The sequence below is a fragment of the Phaseolus vulgaris genome, chromosome 6, assembly GCF_051622355.1.
Source record: "Phaseolus vulgaris cultivar YP4 chromosome 6, ASM5162235v1, whole genome shotgun sequence".
Taxonomy (NCBI): Eukaryota; Viridiplantae; Streptophyta; class Magnoliopsida; order Fabales; family Fabaceae; genus Phaseolus; species Phaseolus vulgaris.
The window spans coordinates 17,018,888-17,035,789 of NC_143503.1; the positions used below are offsets into that span (position 1 = coordinate 17,018,888).

The 16,902-nt window shown below is 29.7% G+C and overlaps 1 protein-coding gene across 1 annotated transcript; it reads right to left on the reverse strand.

Annotated features, from left to right (window-relative positions):
• Positions 1-15,622: 15,622 nt before the first annotated feature.
• LOC137833349 (non-specific lipid-transfer protein D, cotyledon-specific isoform) lies at positions 15,623-15,985 on the reverse strand. The gene has a single exon (XM_068641701.1). It carries the CDS (start codon positions 15,983-15,985, stop codon positions 15,623-15,625), a length of 363 nt encoding a protein of 120 aa, XP_068497802.1.
• Positions 15,986-16,902: the final 917 nt, after the last annotated feature.

A 16,902-nucleotide genomic window follows, 5' to 3' on the forward strand; every position in this document is an offset into this window, starting at 1 on the left:
TGCATGAAAAAGGGTCATTTGGTTAGATTCTGCAAAATAAGAAAGTTTTCTGTTCCTAGAGGCTACATGAAATGGATTCCTAAAGGATGTGAGGTTCCAAATGAGAAAAAGAAACCAATTGGACCCACATTTGTGAAGAGACCAAATCTTGTTGCTTGAACTCATGTTTGTGCAGGAAATCTAAAGAAGTGTGAAGGACTGAGTCATCTGATCAAGTTCTTGGAAGAAAAAGACCAACATTGAAGCTGAATCAATGTTATGTATCTGTCCAAAAGCCCTCAACAGTCAAATTAAGGCTTCTTGATCTCAAAGCACATGGCTCCTTGAAAGAACAACACAAGGATAAGACATTCCTTATCTCTGTTATTAATCTCTGTTTTTAAGTTCTTTTACATGTTTGTATAACCTCTTTAAAGTGTTCAATTTCATCTGCTTTGATTTATTTCTGCTCATGCTTAAAAATTCAAAATGAGTTTTACTGCTGCAGAAAAACAACCGATTGTTTTCTCGAAACAACCGATTGTTTTGAGTCTGACAACACTGTGAAGAAACCAATTTAATTTATATTTTGAATTTCTATCCATTGCAGATCAAATTAAAGAAAGAATACTTGGTCAATGAACCTGTGTTGAAAGTTGATCACGCTCAGAAAGAAGTTACAACAGTCATAAAGGAATATATTCCAAAATATTGGAAATTCAAGAGCTTTTATGACTAGTCAAAGATCACATGTGAAGACCATGTGATTTTCTGCTTTTTCTGACGTTTTCTGTGCAGGCATGGTCAAGTCCTCTCTCTGAAAATCTGGTACCCACTAATGTCATTGAATGCTTTATGATTCTGTTTGTGCTATAAAATCTGTTGCAGCTGATCTCTTCCACAAGAACAACCAATTACAACATCTCTTGCAAAATCTTGTGTGAGCTTTTCTCTGTTTTCTTCTCTGCCATCATGGACTCAACTCCTCCCACCTCAAGAAGAGTCAAATCCAGAGCAGTAAGATCTGGAGGAAGGCTTGAAGGATGGTTTTCTGGTGATAATGATCTTATTGAGAGATATAGATTTGAGACTAGCACCAAAGTGATAAACAACCCTAAAGTTGTTTGCTTTGATTGGCTGAAAAGCCAAAAGCTGGACAATGTTAGAAGGCTCCTCAAAGATGAGTCCCTTAGAAAGTTCTTGGAGATGAAAGGGAATATCTATCCAGATTTGGTAAGAGTTTTCTACACAAATCTCAAGTTTGAGGGAAACAACCTTGTTTCTCATGTAAAAGGTGTATATATGGAGATTACACATGATGTGTGGACTGCTGTAGCTGGTCTAAAGTACTCAGGCCTCAGAATTAACAAGGGGAACCTTGGAGTAGTGGAGGACTTCAACAAAGTTCAATACTACAAGAGTTGCTTGAAGAACCAAAATTCACAAGTTAGGACTTGTTCGGTAGGTGGCTTAAGGCTTGATGAAAGGTTGCTAGCCCTCATTGTGACTTCGATTCTAACTCCAAGGGGGAGAAATCATTCAGTCCTTACAGAGGAGGATCTGGTGTACATCTTCTGCATTATGAAGAAGATCAGAATTAATTGGATACACATCATCAAAGAGCACATGCAAAAGGCAATGAGGTTAAGTGACTATCATTATCCATATGCTGTTTTGATTTCTAAATTTCTGCTCTATTTTGAAGTGAACCTAGAGGATGAAACATCTGAGTTGGTCAAGTCAACTCAAGAGTTAAACAATGGATCTCTCAGCAAAATGGGTTTCACCAAAGTAGGTGGCAAATGGATTAGCAAAGATGGTGACTTTGGAGCCTCATCTAGTGCTGTTGCTGATCATGAACAAGATGAACATGTTGCAGATATGGATTTTCAACATGAAGATCTACCAGAAGCACATCAAGATGCTGACCTAGTGCTGGTGCTGGAAATCAAGAAGAAAGAATGCAAACCATGTCTCCTTTTGAGAGATTCATGGTTAATAGGCTTGATAGCTTTGCGGAGAATCAACGGAATCTCCATTATCTATGTGACAGCAATTTCCAGAGGATTGATAATAGGTTTGACAACATGGATGCACGTTTCATGACCCTAGATGAACAGATTGAGGCAGTACAGAACCAAATCTTTGACCTTCAATATGCTGATGATGATGAATGAAGAGAAAACAACTGGTTGATGTATCGACACAACCGATTGTTTTTTATGGTTGTATCAGCTTTTCTATTTTTCTGCTTTTACTGTTTTAAATCTGATGTATTAAGAACAATTATCTTTTTCATCTCTTTTTTTTGTCTATTTGTGAAGACAAATAGGGGGAGATGTATGTTGTGTTTGGTTTCAGTTTTTTATCTTCTGCAAAACAGTTTGTATGAGTGAAACCTTATAGGTTTTTGCTCCTATATTTGTTTGTTGTTTGCTCTGATATTAAGTTCTGAATTTCTATATTTGTTTATGTGCTAACCAAATATCAGAAGTTCTATGTTTTGCTTAAAACTGTGCTTTGCAAGAACTGCTTCAGGTTCAATCAGGTACAACACAAGCATCAGGGATTTGTCTTCATCAAATAGGGGGAGATTGTTGAACCAAGTGGTGTTCAAGCTTTGAAGAATCCAAACCTTGTGATTCCAATCTCTGATACCACAAGATGTGATTCCAATAGCCACATAGAACAAGATTCTTGACATTTTTAGGAATCACCTTGAGCTGGAAAATATAGAGGCACTTTTCTTAGAGTTGGATCATGGTTCTAAGACAAGAACTCACCAATAACTAGTACCAAATCCCAAACTCATTTGGATGAACCAAATATTGTCAAATTGAATCAACAAAGATATTAAAACTGGAATTGACCGAACAGAATTGAACAAATGATCAAATGAACCGAACCAAAACAGAAATTAAAAACAGAAACAGAACATAGTGCTGGAAAATAGAAAAACCGAAACTGAAAAAACTCAAGAACACAAAGCAACATGAACAATTGAAGAAGAAGAAAGGAAGGAGAAGAGAATGCTCATGAAGATGGAAGGAGGATGGATGATCTCGCCACTAGAAGTGTGGAATGCTCCTAGATGAGAGTGATGCCGCCACTTGAGGACTCCATGGATCCATCAAGATAAGACTAGGGAAGAAGGCTCCAAAAGCTCTCCAAAGGTCACTCAAAATTTGAGTATAGTTTTCTTAGATTAATTCCAATCTGAATTTTACAAAGGAAGCACCTCTATTTATAGCCTAAGGTGCTGAAAAAATAGGTGGGAAATTTCAAATAAGTTCATTTGAAATTCCCACCAAAAACAAGTCACATGGGAGGTGTGACCTTTTTCTACTATGACACCTCCTAAAAACTACACCTACACCACTCTCCTAAGTCACATGGACAATGTGACTTTATTTTACATTTTCACACTCCTTTATTTAATAACCACACCTCCTAAAACTATACAAGATTATTTCAAAGCTTGGCCTTGTCCCTCATGGGATGGACTTGGGCTCTTTGGGCTTTGGCCTTCTTGGGCTTGGGCTTGGGCTTTGGGCTTGGGCCTCATCTTTATTTTATGTCTTCTTTTTAATTTTGAGAAGACTAGAAGGAAGAACTTCAAATGTGAGGGTGGATGTCCTCTTCCTCCATTAATAAAAGCCTCCTTTATTTGATTCTCATCAAAACCCTTTGAAGGATGTTGAAGGCTTGGCTGTGCTTGTAGTTGCTGAGCTGTCTTAGATAGCATCTAGGGTAGATTGTTTATGTAATCCACTCTTGATTGAATTCAAAGCATAGGCATTCTCAATCTTTTTAAAAGAAAAGTGTTTTTCAAACTAAGTGAAAACAACCTGTTGTTTTGTCGAAACAACCGATTGTTTTATACTTAGGTGTTTTTAGAAAAGGTTGAAAACTGTTTTTATGGTTGACTTGCTGTCAAAACCAGAACAACCGATTGATTCGAGGAAGCAACCGATTGTTTTTTTTGGTACCATAACAGAAAAATGGTTCGTGCTTTGACTGAGCATTAAATGATTTTCCAACTGTTTACGCTCCAGTTTTTAATGCTTTGACCAACCTTTAAATGCAATGAATAGTTTGTTAAGATTTGATAACAAACAACATCTTTGATATATTCAGAAAAACAGATTTGAGTTTTTACTTACTGATTTTGAGTTTTTGAAAGAGTTGAGATTGGTTAGAGATTGAGTTTGATCAAAGAGTGTGAGATAGGATTTTCTCTTGTATTGATTTCATATTTGTTTCTGTAACAAGTGTAATCCTTGTATCTGTTGAAAGAACCTTTGTGTGTTTGCTGAGAAGTGTTGTGTGTTCTTGAGGGGATCAAGATCAGCATTCTTAGTGTTGGTGTGTTGACCTAGAGAAGTGTGTTTCTTGAGGGGATCAAGGTCACTTTCTTGGTTGTGTTGTAAGTGATCTAGGTTTGATTGCTTAGTGGAATTCCTCAGTGGTTTCTGAGAAGACTGGATGTATCTCTGGGTTTAGAGTGGACCAGTATAAACATCTGTGTGCATTCTCTCTATCCTTAATCTCTTTAAATTCAGTTTTGATATTTGCAAACTGGTATAAACAACCGATTGTTTCTGCGAAACAACCGATTGTTTTTCTGGTGTTGTTGTTTTTGCTTTGTGTTTTGGCAAACTGAATTCTTTATCATTTGTTTCTCGAGATAATTTCATTCTTGACTTAAAAGTTTGCGAAAACCATCTTTAAACAATTCACCCCCCCTCTAGTTTAAAGCCATCCATTCTAACAGTTGTTACGTGCTTTTACTGTATGAAGAGAGCTCATTAAGTTAGATTTTGCAGGTTTCTCAAATTTCTTGTTCCTAGAGTTATCTTTAAATGGATTCAAAGAAATATTGATGGTTCTAAGGATAAATCTAACATGAAAGGTCTCAAGTTCTTTCAGGGATCAAAATCTTGTGATTTAACAAGCTTTCTTTCAAAGATTTTTTCTTCCACGTGAAGGATCTGTAAGATCAGGATCTCAAGGATGCAAATAAACAAGACAATGTTTTGTTCTGAATTTGTGTATTGTTTTGTATATTCTTTAAACTTGAAGAATGACATTTTGATTCTTTTTATAGTTGAACATTTAAATCCTTTGAATTTTCATTAGTTTGTTTCTGGATTATGGTTGGTCTATATCTCTTCTTGTTCAATACAAATGATAATGTGATTTGAACTTGAATCACTGTATTTTCAATGTTTGTTAAAAGAATTTGTTTTTTTTTTTTCACCAGTTCCAGAAATTCAACCGATTGTTTCTATGAAACATCCGATTGTTTCAATCCTGTCAGCACTGGTCAAATCTGTTTTAAAATCTATTAGCTTTGATTTACTATTATGTTCCAACCCAGTGATGTTTATGGTCAACAATGCTTTAATACAGTCTTGAATACAAAGTATCTTTGTAATAACTGCTCTTTATGAATCAGATTCCTCTAAGCTTGGGAAATTAAAACTGCTTTTAAAGTTTGGTCAAATAAAACATGTGTTTTCTGTGTTGTCTGTTATGTCTGACATAAACTGCTTTATTGTTTTGATTTAATTCTTTTTTCATTTTTAAAAACAACCCACTAAATGCCAACTTTGATTGACTGTTGTGACTATATAAGTGAAGCCATTAGTTGCTATTTTCACAAAAAACAACCTGTTTTTCTTCCTTTTTCTCTCTGCTCTAAGTTAGTTTCTGCAGTGTGCTCTCATCTTTCTCTACCTGAACTATGGTATCAACTCCTCCATCCTCTAAGAGAATGAAAACAAGGGTTGTAAGGAGTGGTGGAAAGCTAGAAGGCTGGTTCTCAGAGGAAACAAAACTTATAGACAAGTACTTACACGAAATCAGTAGGAAGATTGTTAACACTCCAAAGCTTGTCTCTTTCACCTGGATGAAGCAACATAATCTAATTGTGGTGAGAAGTCTTCTAAAAGAGCAAAGGCTGAAGAGATTCCTTGAGCTTTCTGGAAACATCTACCCAGATTTGGTGAAGGTATTCTACACTAACCTTCAATTCAATGGTGACACTCTTAACTCTCATGTGAAGGGCGTAGACATTGTAATCACCAATGATGTGTGGGCTGCCATAACTGGGCTAAAGTTTTCTGGAGTAAGGATTAACAAAGGCAATCTTGGGATGATAGAAGAGTTCAACAAGATGCAATTCTACAAGAATTGTCTCAAGAACCCCCTCTCAAAGGTAAGAAACTTTTTTGTTTGAAGGCTGAAACCTGATGAAAGGCTCATTGCCTTCATTATGTCATGGATTATCACACCAAGGGGGAGCAATCATTCTATTCTCTCTGAAGAATACTTGCTCTTATTCTGCTACATCATGAACAAAGTGAAGCTCAACTGGATTCACATCATCAAAGATCATATGCAAAAGGCTATAAGGTTAAATGACTTCCATTATCCCTATGTCATATTGATTTCTAAATTTCTACATTATTTTGAAGTAGATATTGAAGAAGAACTGGATGAGATTATAAAGCCTTCAAGTGAGATCAATAGCGGATCCCTAAGCAAGATGGGGTTTACCAAGATTGGTGGGAGATGGGTAAGCAAGGATGGTGACCAAGCTAGCCCAAGTGGGACTCATGATGAAGAAACTGATGTTGCAGCAAACCTGGATGAACCTGCTGCTGAGACTCATGGAGCTAATCCTAGTGCTTTAGAGGGTGTTTTGACTAAGGTTGTGTGTTTGTCAAAGAGGGTGAGTGGTTCTTGTGTTATCAAGATCACCTCTTTGTTGTTGTGTGTATTGTAATCTGTGATTAGTTACTAGTGGAACCCAGTGGTTGTTATGGGAACTAGATGTAGCTCAAGGTTGAGTGAACTAATATAAATTGGTTGTGTAATCTCTCTCTCTCTCTCTCTCTCTCTCTCTCTCACTCCTTATAAATTGTTTGATTTAATTTTGCTTTTGCTGCTACCATAAATAACCGATTAAAACGAAATTTCAACCGATTGAAATTCTGCAAACAATTTCATTTACATTGTTTGATTGGCTTCCTTGATTACGTCTTATGTGATTGTTGTTAAAACTTCATTCTTACTCAACCTTTGCAAAAATCTTTTGACAAACAATTCACCCCCCCCCCCCCTCTTGTTTAAACCATTAATTCTAACACCTCTGTGCTAGATTCCAGTCCAATCCGAAAGAATCACACCTTAAAGCTGCCAAAAGAATTTTGAATTATCTAAAAGGCACATCCATTGTTGGGTTATTATATCCCTCTCATTCTCTTGTACATTTAGTTGGATACTCTGATTCGGATTTTGCAGATGCAAACTGGACAGGAAAAGAACAAGTGGAACTTGTCATCTACTTGGCTTCATCCTTATCTTTTGGCATAGCAAGAAGCAAGCCTGTGTAGCACTCTCCACTACTGAAGCAGAATACATTGTTACAGGAAGCTGTTGTGCTCAGATTTTGTGGATTAAACAATAACTTGAAGACTTTGGATTAAAAGTTAGCAATGTACCCCTACTGTGTGACAACACAAGTTCCATCAATCTCACAAACCATCAAGTTCAACACTCTAGGACAAAACATATTGAGATCCGACACCATTTCATAAGAGATCATGTAAGTAACGAAGACTGTGAGGTGAAGTTCATTGCAATCGAAAGGCAACTGGTAGATTTTTTTCACTAAACCTTTGTCAAAGGACAAGTTCTTCTTTCTCATAAATGAGTTAGGAATTCTTGACTCACAAACTCTGTTTTAAGTGTTGTTTTATCTCTCGTTTGAGTATATTTGTGAAGACAAATAGGGGGAGAAGTTTTTGTGGTTTGTATGTTTGTATTGTGTGCTTAAATTCTGTTTTAACTTGGTTTATATGCTGCTTACTTTAATTAAAACTGCTGCATAAAATTCTCATTTGCACTTCTCTTTAACTATTTTTCACACTGATTTTCCTTATGGAAATCACTAAGTGAAAAATGGTTCTTTGGTGATGATAGAATCTGGAAAGTGTTACCTCTTTTATTTGCAAACTTTGTGTTTTGCAGGTATTGTCAAATTCAAACAGAACGTCCCAAGCAGATGAGGGATTTGTCTTCATCAAATAGGGAGAGATTGTTGAAGTAGGAGCTTTGATGTCTCCAAATCTATGAAGTTTGCTTGAAGACTAGGTTTTTGCTTGTGGGCATGGGTTCTGGGTATATTAGAATTTTTCAATCCACTTTAACTTCATCCAAAACTGAATCAATCATGTTCTTTAAAGAAAAAGTGTTTTTCAAAGTAAGTGAAAAACAACCTGTTGATTTGTCGTTTCAATCGGTTGTTTTACACTTGGTAGTTTTGGAAAGGATTTGAAAAAACTGAAATTTGCTGACCTCACACTCAAAGCCATTTCAATCGATTCGCACTTTCAATCGATTGATTTTTTTTTTTTTTTGTAAACATAACATAATTGATTAAATCTGTTAAAATTGTTTTTGCTTATTTCAAATCTATTTTGGCCCCTGATTGATAGTATGAAACAACTATTTTTTAAGGCTATATAACTGGTTTTTGAATCTCCAATTAATGAGAGAGATCAAATTACAAAAGATCAAAGAGATTTTCAAAAGATTGCAAGATTGTTAAAAGCATTCCATTGGTTAAGAGTGGAGTAGGTTCTGCTGTATTCATTTTTGTATCAGGTGTGATCCTTCCTATTCTTTGTTGTTCTTTAATACATTTTGTAAAAGTGTGAGAAATTGGTGTCTACATTCAGAGGGTGTTCTAACCTGTAGTGGTTGTGTTTCAAAGAGTGAGTGTTCTTGAAGGGTTCAAGATCGCCTTTTTGGTGCTTGTGTTGTGTAATCTGTATTTGATTGCTTAGTGAAATACCCAGGGATTTCTGGGGACTGGATGTAGCTCAGGTTAAGAGTGAATCAGTATAATCCTTATTGTTCAATCTCTCCATCTCTCACTGCTTATAAAACTGTTTGATTTGTGTTTTTTTTTTCAAAGTACTGATAAAAACAATCAATTGATATGTATAAACAATCGATTGATTTTCTGAAATCAAATTAAAATAGTTTTGTTGATTGGCTTATCTGATTGCTTCTTCTGTGATTCTACATTAATCTTCATTCTTGCGCAGAATTTTCGAAAATTTTTCAATAAATAATTCACCCCCTCTTGTTTAAAGGCCTACAATTCTAACATTGTTGAGTCACAATTAAATCCGCATCATTTTGAAGAAAAAGATGGTTATAAGATGGACAAGGGGTATTTATGTTGTATTTCAACATTTGAATAAACAAAGGTATAAATTGATAACTATTCATAAGAAAAAACCTCTAAAAAAATTGTCAAGTATGATGAAAATCATTTTCTCTATGGAAAGTATGAAGTTGATTAACATTTTTAAACAAAATATTGGAATCAAGAAAAGAGTCACTAGAAGGAATATGAACAATACTAGTACTAGACTTCTCTCCTTTATGCTCAATATTAATAAACTCTTTAGAAGATATCTTTTTTCTTTCTTATCATATCCTAGATTTGTAGGAGTTTATATTGTTAGTGTTTCTAAAATTTGAGGTACCTTCTTTGAATTTCTAAGGATGGAGATTCTTGTTTCCTTGGAAGAGATGTTAATTTTGCCTAAATTCTCTTTCTCTGCAGATATAAACTTTTTCTCCATCTATAAACTTCTGACCTATTGTAATAAATTTCTTTAGAACTGGGAAACTAGGCATACAAACATTAGGTTCAGCAAAAGATACCTTTTGAGAAGTCTTCTCCCTAGAATGTGATTTGTATGAATAACCCTCCCTCTTGTAATCCTTTCTGGAGTTTATCAAACTATTATGATTGTGTTATATTCACAAATTTATTACTCATACATTACATTACATAATGTTGTGTTCTAACATGAAATCTTATTATTTCAGTGCTTGTTCAGTGGGAGGGGAAGTACAAATGCAAAAAAACTCATTTAGATGCACCTTAAGGTATTTAAAGTATTCGTTCACTCAATTTAATGTGTTTAATTCATTCATTTAATAAAGGTTGAATATGAGTACAATTACTATGTTATCCAGTGGATGTCGACTATTGTGCAAACTGGAATTGATACAGGTTGGGATCAGGTAATACCTCAATACAAAAACACTTTAAAATTTGGACTCTAGAATCACATAGAACTTTTTCATATATTTGTAGAACATTTTGTAGAATGTTATATGTACTAATTTATTGTATGTACACTTTCATATTCAAATTATGATATTACATACATTATTGTTATGGAAATTTGATATTTTATGCAAGATTAGGGTATATATATAATAATTTTTTTTTTTAAAATACAGTTATAACGACAGTTCCAAATGGAACCATCTTTGAAAGCCTGTATTTAGGGTTATAAGGGCGATTCCAGTCTAGAATCGTCGTTATAAGTATTTTATTTTTTTATTTATTTGCCAAATAACGACAATATTTTACACGTGTCCTTATAAACAACTAATTCATAACGACACTCGAAGTAGCGACGATTCTCAAACCTTAACCGTCGTTAAAGCAATGTTTTGTACTAGTGAAGTACTTGAAGCAAATCCCTATAAGATTGAGAAACCTTAGAATCCGCTAAAGCTCAAAAAAGGCTTGAAGCCAAAAGGTTCCTACAGAGTGAAAAAAGTTAATCCCCTGGGCAGATTGTCAATATATATATATATATATATATATATATATATATATATATATATATATATATATATATATATATATATGTGTGTGTGTGTGTGTGTGTGCGCGCGCGCGCGCGCACGTGTGTGTATGTGTGTGCGCGTGTGCCTGTGTGTGCGTGCGTGTGTGCACTACAAAAAAATCAATATTATTTACGAATTTTTATCCACGAATCTATAGGTAAATTAAGCATTACCTACGGATATTACCGACAACTATTACCCACAGATCTTATTACTTATCAACTTTTATCCACAGATCTTTATTACCTACCATTTATTACCCACAAATTTCTATTACCTACCAACTAATACCCACAAATCTTTATTACCCACAAATCTCTATTACATACGAACTATCACCCACGGATCTGTATTACCTACCAACTATTATCATAATAATTATATGCATAATATTAAAAATATTATTATAATATAAATGATTATAAAATCATAACTAATATTCATAAATAAAATAATAAATAATAATAATCATAACTAATAAGTATACATATTATTAATATTATAAAATTAATAATTAATATAATAATATTATTATTCTATTAATAATATTAATAGTAATAATAATAATAATTGTATTAATAATATTAATATAATAAAATTAATAATATTTGTAATAATAACCATTAATAATATAAATACTACTAATAAAAATATTCATAAAATTAATATTATTTATAATATTAACATTATTTATAATATTTAATAATATTATTAATATATAATAATATTAATAATAATTAATAATGTTAGTAATATTAATAATGTTAATAATATTTAATAAGGTTAATAATATTTAATAATATTAATATTATTTAATAATATTTAATAAGGTTAACAATGTTAATAATATTTAATAAATATCAAATATCGAACTCATTAATCCCCACAAACAGATTTACTCCATTATATTATAAAAATGTACTAGTCAACCCAAAAGACTTTACCAGTAGAACTCCTATCCTAACAGATTCTCCAAAATCAATACCTTCATATGAATATCTAGAAAAACCCGAAAGTATGTCAATATTGAAATTAGAAAAAAGAATGGATTACTCCAAATCCTAAACAGATAGCTAAAAACCTATTTCCCTGAGACTTCATTATTTACCAATAGACTTATGCAAAAGAAGAACTTTTTATGAATTTATCTTGGTGGATACAGAATCCATAGAGATATCTCACCAAGAGGATGATGAAGGAAATATTCAGTTGGTTGTTGACGTTAAGGCTGCCATTAATTGTTGCTTCTCTGCTAAGAATAATGCATCTTGTTTGGGTGCAGGGTTATCTTTTCTTCCTGCATTATGCTTTATCCATTCTTGAATCCGGTGCTTACACACTAATTTATTATTGAACTTTTCCCACCATTTAATCTTTATCTTTCTTGATAACATCTTAATTTCAACTCCTTCATATGGTTGTACAAAAGTATAATCCCGGGAAGTATACTATCCAGGTAATAGCTTGAGAGGCTATAAAAGATATAAGTCTATATCCTAATACAAAAGTAGAGTTTTGTTGAAAATACAAATACACTTCATTTATTTCTATTGGAAATATTTCAACAAACCACTTTATAAACCATTTTGAAAATTTTAAAGATATTCCCTTTAATAGATGAACCAAAAATGTTTCTATGGAGAAACAAGTAACACATTGGTCTATGATAATCATAATAATTATATTGTTCCAGATCAAACTTCCCTGAAAATGAATTTTTATTATAATATTTAATAACATCAATAATATTTAATGAAATAATTTAATAAGGTTAATAATATTTAATAAAGTTAATAATATTTAATAATGTTAATAATATTTAATAAGATTAATAATATTTAATGAGGTTAATAATATTTAATAAGGTTAATATTATTCAATAATGTTAATAATATTTAATAAGGTAAATAATATTTAATAATATTTAATAAGATTAATAATTTATGCCTATATATAAAGGGGATTCCCCTCTTAACTGCTCTTCATTTTTTTTCATTTTATCCTTATATTAATATTTAATTTTATTATTGTATTATGGTCATTGTGTCATTTCTTATTTTTTCTAAAATATTTGGTATACGTAATGGGGGCGGTTTTGAATTGAAAGAGAGATGGAAAAGTGGTTTTGGATTGAAAGAGATGTGGAGGAACAATTATGAATTGAAAGAGAGGTGAAGGAACGGTTTGGTTTCTTTTCACAACCAGTTGCATTTTATAAATATTTTATATATTAATATTTTATTTTATTTATATTTTATTCTTATTTTTATTATTTTGTAACTGTTTTTTTTATATATTTTTTTTAAAAGAACAGTTAAAAATAAAGAGAATTCTCCTAAATAACCGTTTTTGGTTATTTTGTAGACAGTTTTGAATTTAATTTTCTATTTGTTGATTTTATTTTTGAATCAGCACAACGATTTTTCATTTTATTTACGAAATAATTTGAATAAGCAAAACGGTTTTATTATTTGAATAAAATATATTATTATTTTTTCACTTTTTACTGAATAGTTACTATTAATTTCATATTTGTTATTACTAGTTCATACTATGTTTGTATTTTTGGATAACAATTAACTATAAATTTATAATGAAAATATAAGTGTGTAAATAATGATATTATTTATTCAATTTTAATATTAAAAATAATTATATATAAATTATAAAAATAAAAAATACGGATACACAGGCACGTCAGTGTTTCCACTAGTATTTAATAATGTTAATAATATTTAATAATGTTAATAATTTTTAATAATGTTAATAATATTTAATAAAATTATTTAATAAGGTTAATAATATTTAATAATGTTAATAATATTTAATAAGGTTAATAATATTTAATAATGTTAATAATATTTAATGAGGTTAATAATATTTAATAATGTTAATAATATTTAATAAGATTAATAATATTTAATAATGTAAATAATATTTAATAAGATTAATAATATTTAATAAGATTAATAATATTTAATAACATTATTTAATAAGGTTAATAATATTTAATAAGATTAATAATATTTAATAATGTTAATAATATTTATTGAGATTAATAATATTTAATGAGGTTAATAATATTTAATAATGTTAATAATATTTAATAAGATTAATAATATTTAATAATGTAAATAATATGTAATAAGATTAATAATATTTAATAATATTAATAATATTTAATAATATTAATAATATTTAATAATATTAATAATATTTAATAATATTAATAATATTTAATGAGGTTAATAACATTGTTAATAATATTTAATAACGTTAATAATATTTAATTATATTAATGATATTAAATAACATTAATAATATTAAATATATGAATAATATTAATAATTTTTATATTATTTATTATATTAATATTGATAATTATACTAATAAGTATAATAATAATAATCATAACATGAAAACAAAACTTGACTGGTGTAATGATTAAAACTTCATTCAATATTTTTAATTATATTTACCTACGCTCGTATTACATTTGAATTTGTTTCGTGAGTAGTTTTGATTTACCTTTTAAGTGGTGTGTGATTATTTTTGCAATTTATAGATGATCTACATTTTTTCGGAGAAAATTGAATTTGTGAAAAATGAAACACTTGAATGGATGATAAATCAATCGCATTGGTTAAACCAATTGACACCAAGATATAATGATTTTACATAGTGATTAACAAAAAATAAAATTCAACTATAAAATTTGGTAAAAGAATAATTAATCTCTTAAAATCTCTCAAAAGATGAACATATAATATCTATCTATCTATATAAACATATATATATATATATATATATATATATTATATAATTTCTAAATTCTCAAAATATGAACATTAATAAGTATAATAATCATTTATTCTAATTATTATTTCTCCATGATAAAAGAGAATTTCATATCAACTCTAACAATGTTTGAAAAACAAAATATTTACATTTATGAGGTTCTTATTTTTATTCAATTTTTTATTAAAATTGTATATTAATAATGTGTCATGAAACCAAATTTTAGTAGCTTTTTAAAACTCAAGAAATTATGAATGTCGTGTTTTATACCAAAAATAAATTATTTTTCTACTTATATAATATATAAATTTATTCAATTATTATTATAATATAATAAATATATTCAGTATAAATTTATTATTTCTTTTAAATGACAGGAAAATTATAATGTTCAATTCATATTCATCATTATTAAAATTTAAAATTAATTAAATATTTTTTTATCAGAAAAAATATAATGAATAAAAAAAATACTTCAGAGTATTTTAACCCATATATAAATATCAAGAAATCTTCGTCCCAGAATTCGACTTTCTAAACACTGCTCCATTAATTAAGTTGTTTTAATTTGTATTATTTGATAGTAATTAGATGAAGATGTTAATTATTTGATAGTATTATTTGACCGTCTAATTCAAATTATTTTAATTTTTTATTCCACGTTCGCCAGCCAGATTGGCGTTACCAGTTAATAAATATTTTAAATTTATTGTTGTTGCGTCAAATGTTACATGTCAAATATTAAATATTAAATAATATTACAAATTTCAATGTCAATCTTTGCAACTATTTAGCCGATACTACTGCGTCACTGTTGAGAGGAGTTTTAATTGACGTTAACTACCTACTTTTTTGTAGTCACAATATGTTCCTAAAAATTATGTTGAACCGTAAATTAATTAATACTAACTACAAATCATAAAATGAATGTTGCAAACTAAAATCAACAAATCAAAAATATGAATGAGCGAAAACCAAATATAAAAAAAAAGTATTGCTGATAAAAAAAACATGGAAAAAAATATAAATTAAAGATAGAAATAAAAATGAAGGCATTCTATGGAAATTTAAATACATTTTTATTATGAGTGAGTAAATCTTAGTTCTAACCATATCAGTCACCAAATATACATAAGTGCATACTAAAGGAAAGCTTAATCCCACATGCATCAGGAAGGCTTACAAGTTTATCTTGGTGAAAGTTTAAACTGGGTCCAGCAACCCTAAGACAATTACAAATATCTCTTATACCTTGACCATTCGCAACAGCCATGGCTCTTTTGAATGCATCTGATGCTCCTTTACAACAATCAGAACTTGGATTAGGTTTGATATTAACCAAATAAACTCCACAGAAGCTAAGCATTCTTTCATCCCCATTGCATGTTGCAGGGATTTCAGAAGCAGTCAATGTTGTCACTGCCAAACCATAAGCCATAACAAACATCACCACAGCCATAGCTCTCTTCTCTCCCATCTTTATCTTCAATATCTATCTATGCCAACTTTCTTTTCAATGTCTCTGTGATTTCTTAACCATTTCTAGCATACCATTGCTTATATATAGACTTAAGTAACTTTGAATCCTTATACAATCTTTTTCAGTTATTTCTATAATAAGTGTTAAAATAAGTTCACAAAAACAATTATTACAAATATAGATAAAGTGGGCAAAAAAAGAGAATATACAAGAATAAAAGGAAAAGAAAACATTTACCAGCTTTAGTAACATTTTTTATCTACATTTATTAAAATGTAACAATTCATAGATATATAGTAACCATTTTTAAAAAAAATGTTACTATAAATAATATAAACATGATATTGTGACATTTATAGATATATGTTATTGTAAATAACATTAAATTAATATATAGTAACATTTTTTTAAATTTTACTAAAGCACAACTTTTATTTTAATTAAAGAAATAAAATAAAATAAAAAAGTACAATATTTTTCAAAATTATCAGTTCACTGCAAAAAATATTAAATATAGATTAATTTAAAAATAAAAATAATTATTATTATACTTACTAAATTAACACTAGAAAAATACATATTTTTTTCCTATTTTTTTGGAAAATTTTCTTTAGAAATACTTATAAATTTTGCTGAATAACAATTTGCAAGAAAGTGTATTTGAATAAAATTGATAACAAATCTGTAATATATTTATGTGTTATTTTTTATATGTTTTTGCAGAAAAAATATAGATTATTTTGTTAAAGTAATTATACGCATTTTTTATTATTTTTTTTATATTTTTCTTTATGTATTTAGACATGTAAAACTTTTTTAAAATATTCTTAACCTCGAATATTTATTTAATCAAAACTAATAAGTTTTTTTATTTAATCAAAACTAATATTTTAGTGTCTCACTTACTTTGTTAT

Bases quoted from the DNA above. Each gene is read 5' to 3' on its own strand.
- LOC137833349 (XM_068641701.1), bottom strand. From the start codon at position 15,985: ATGGGAGAGAAGAGAGCTATGGCTGTGGTGATGTTTGTTATGGCTTAT.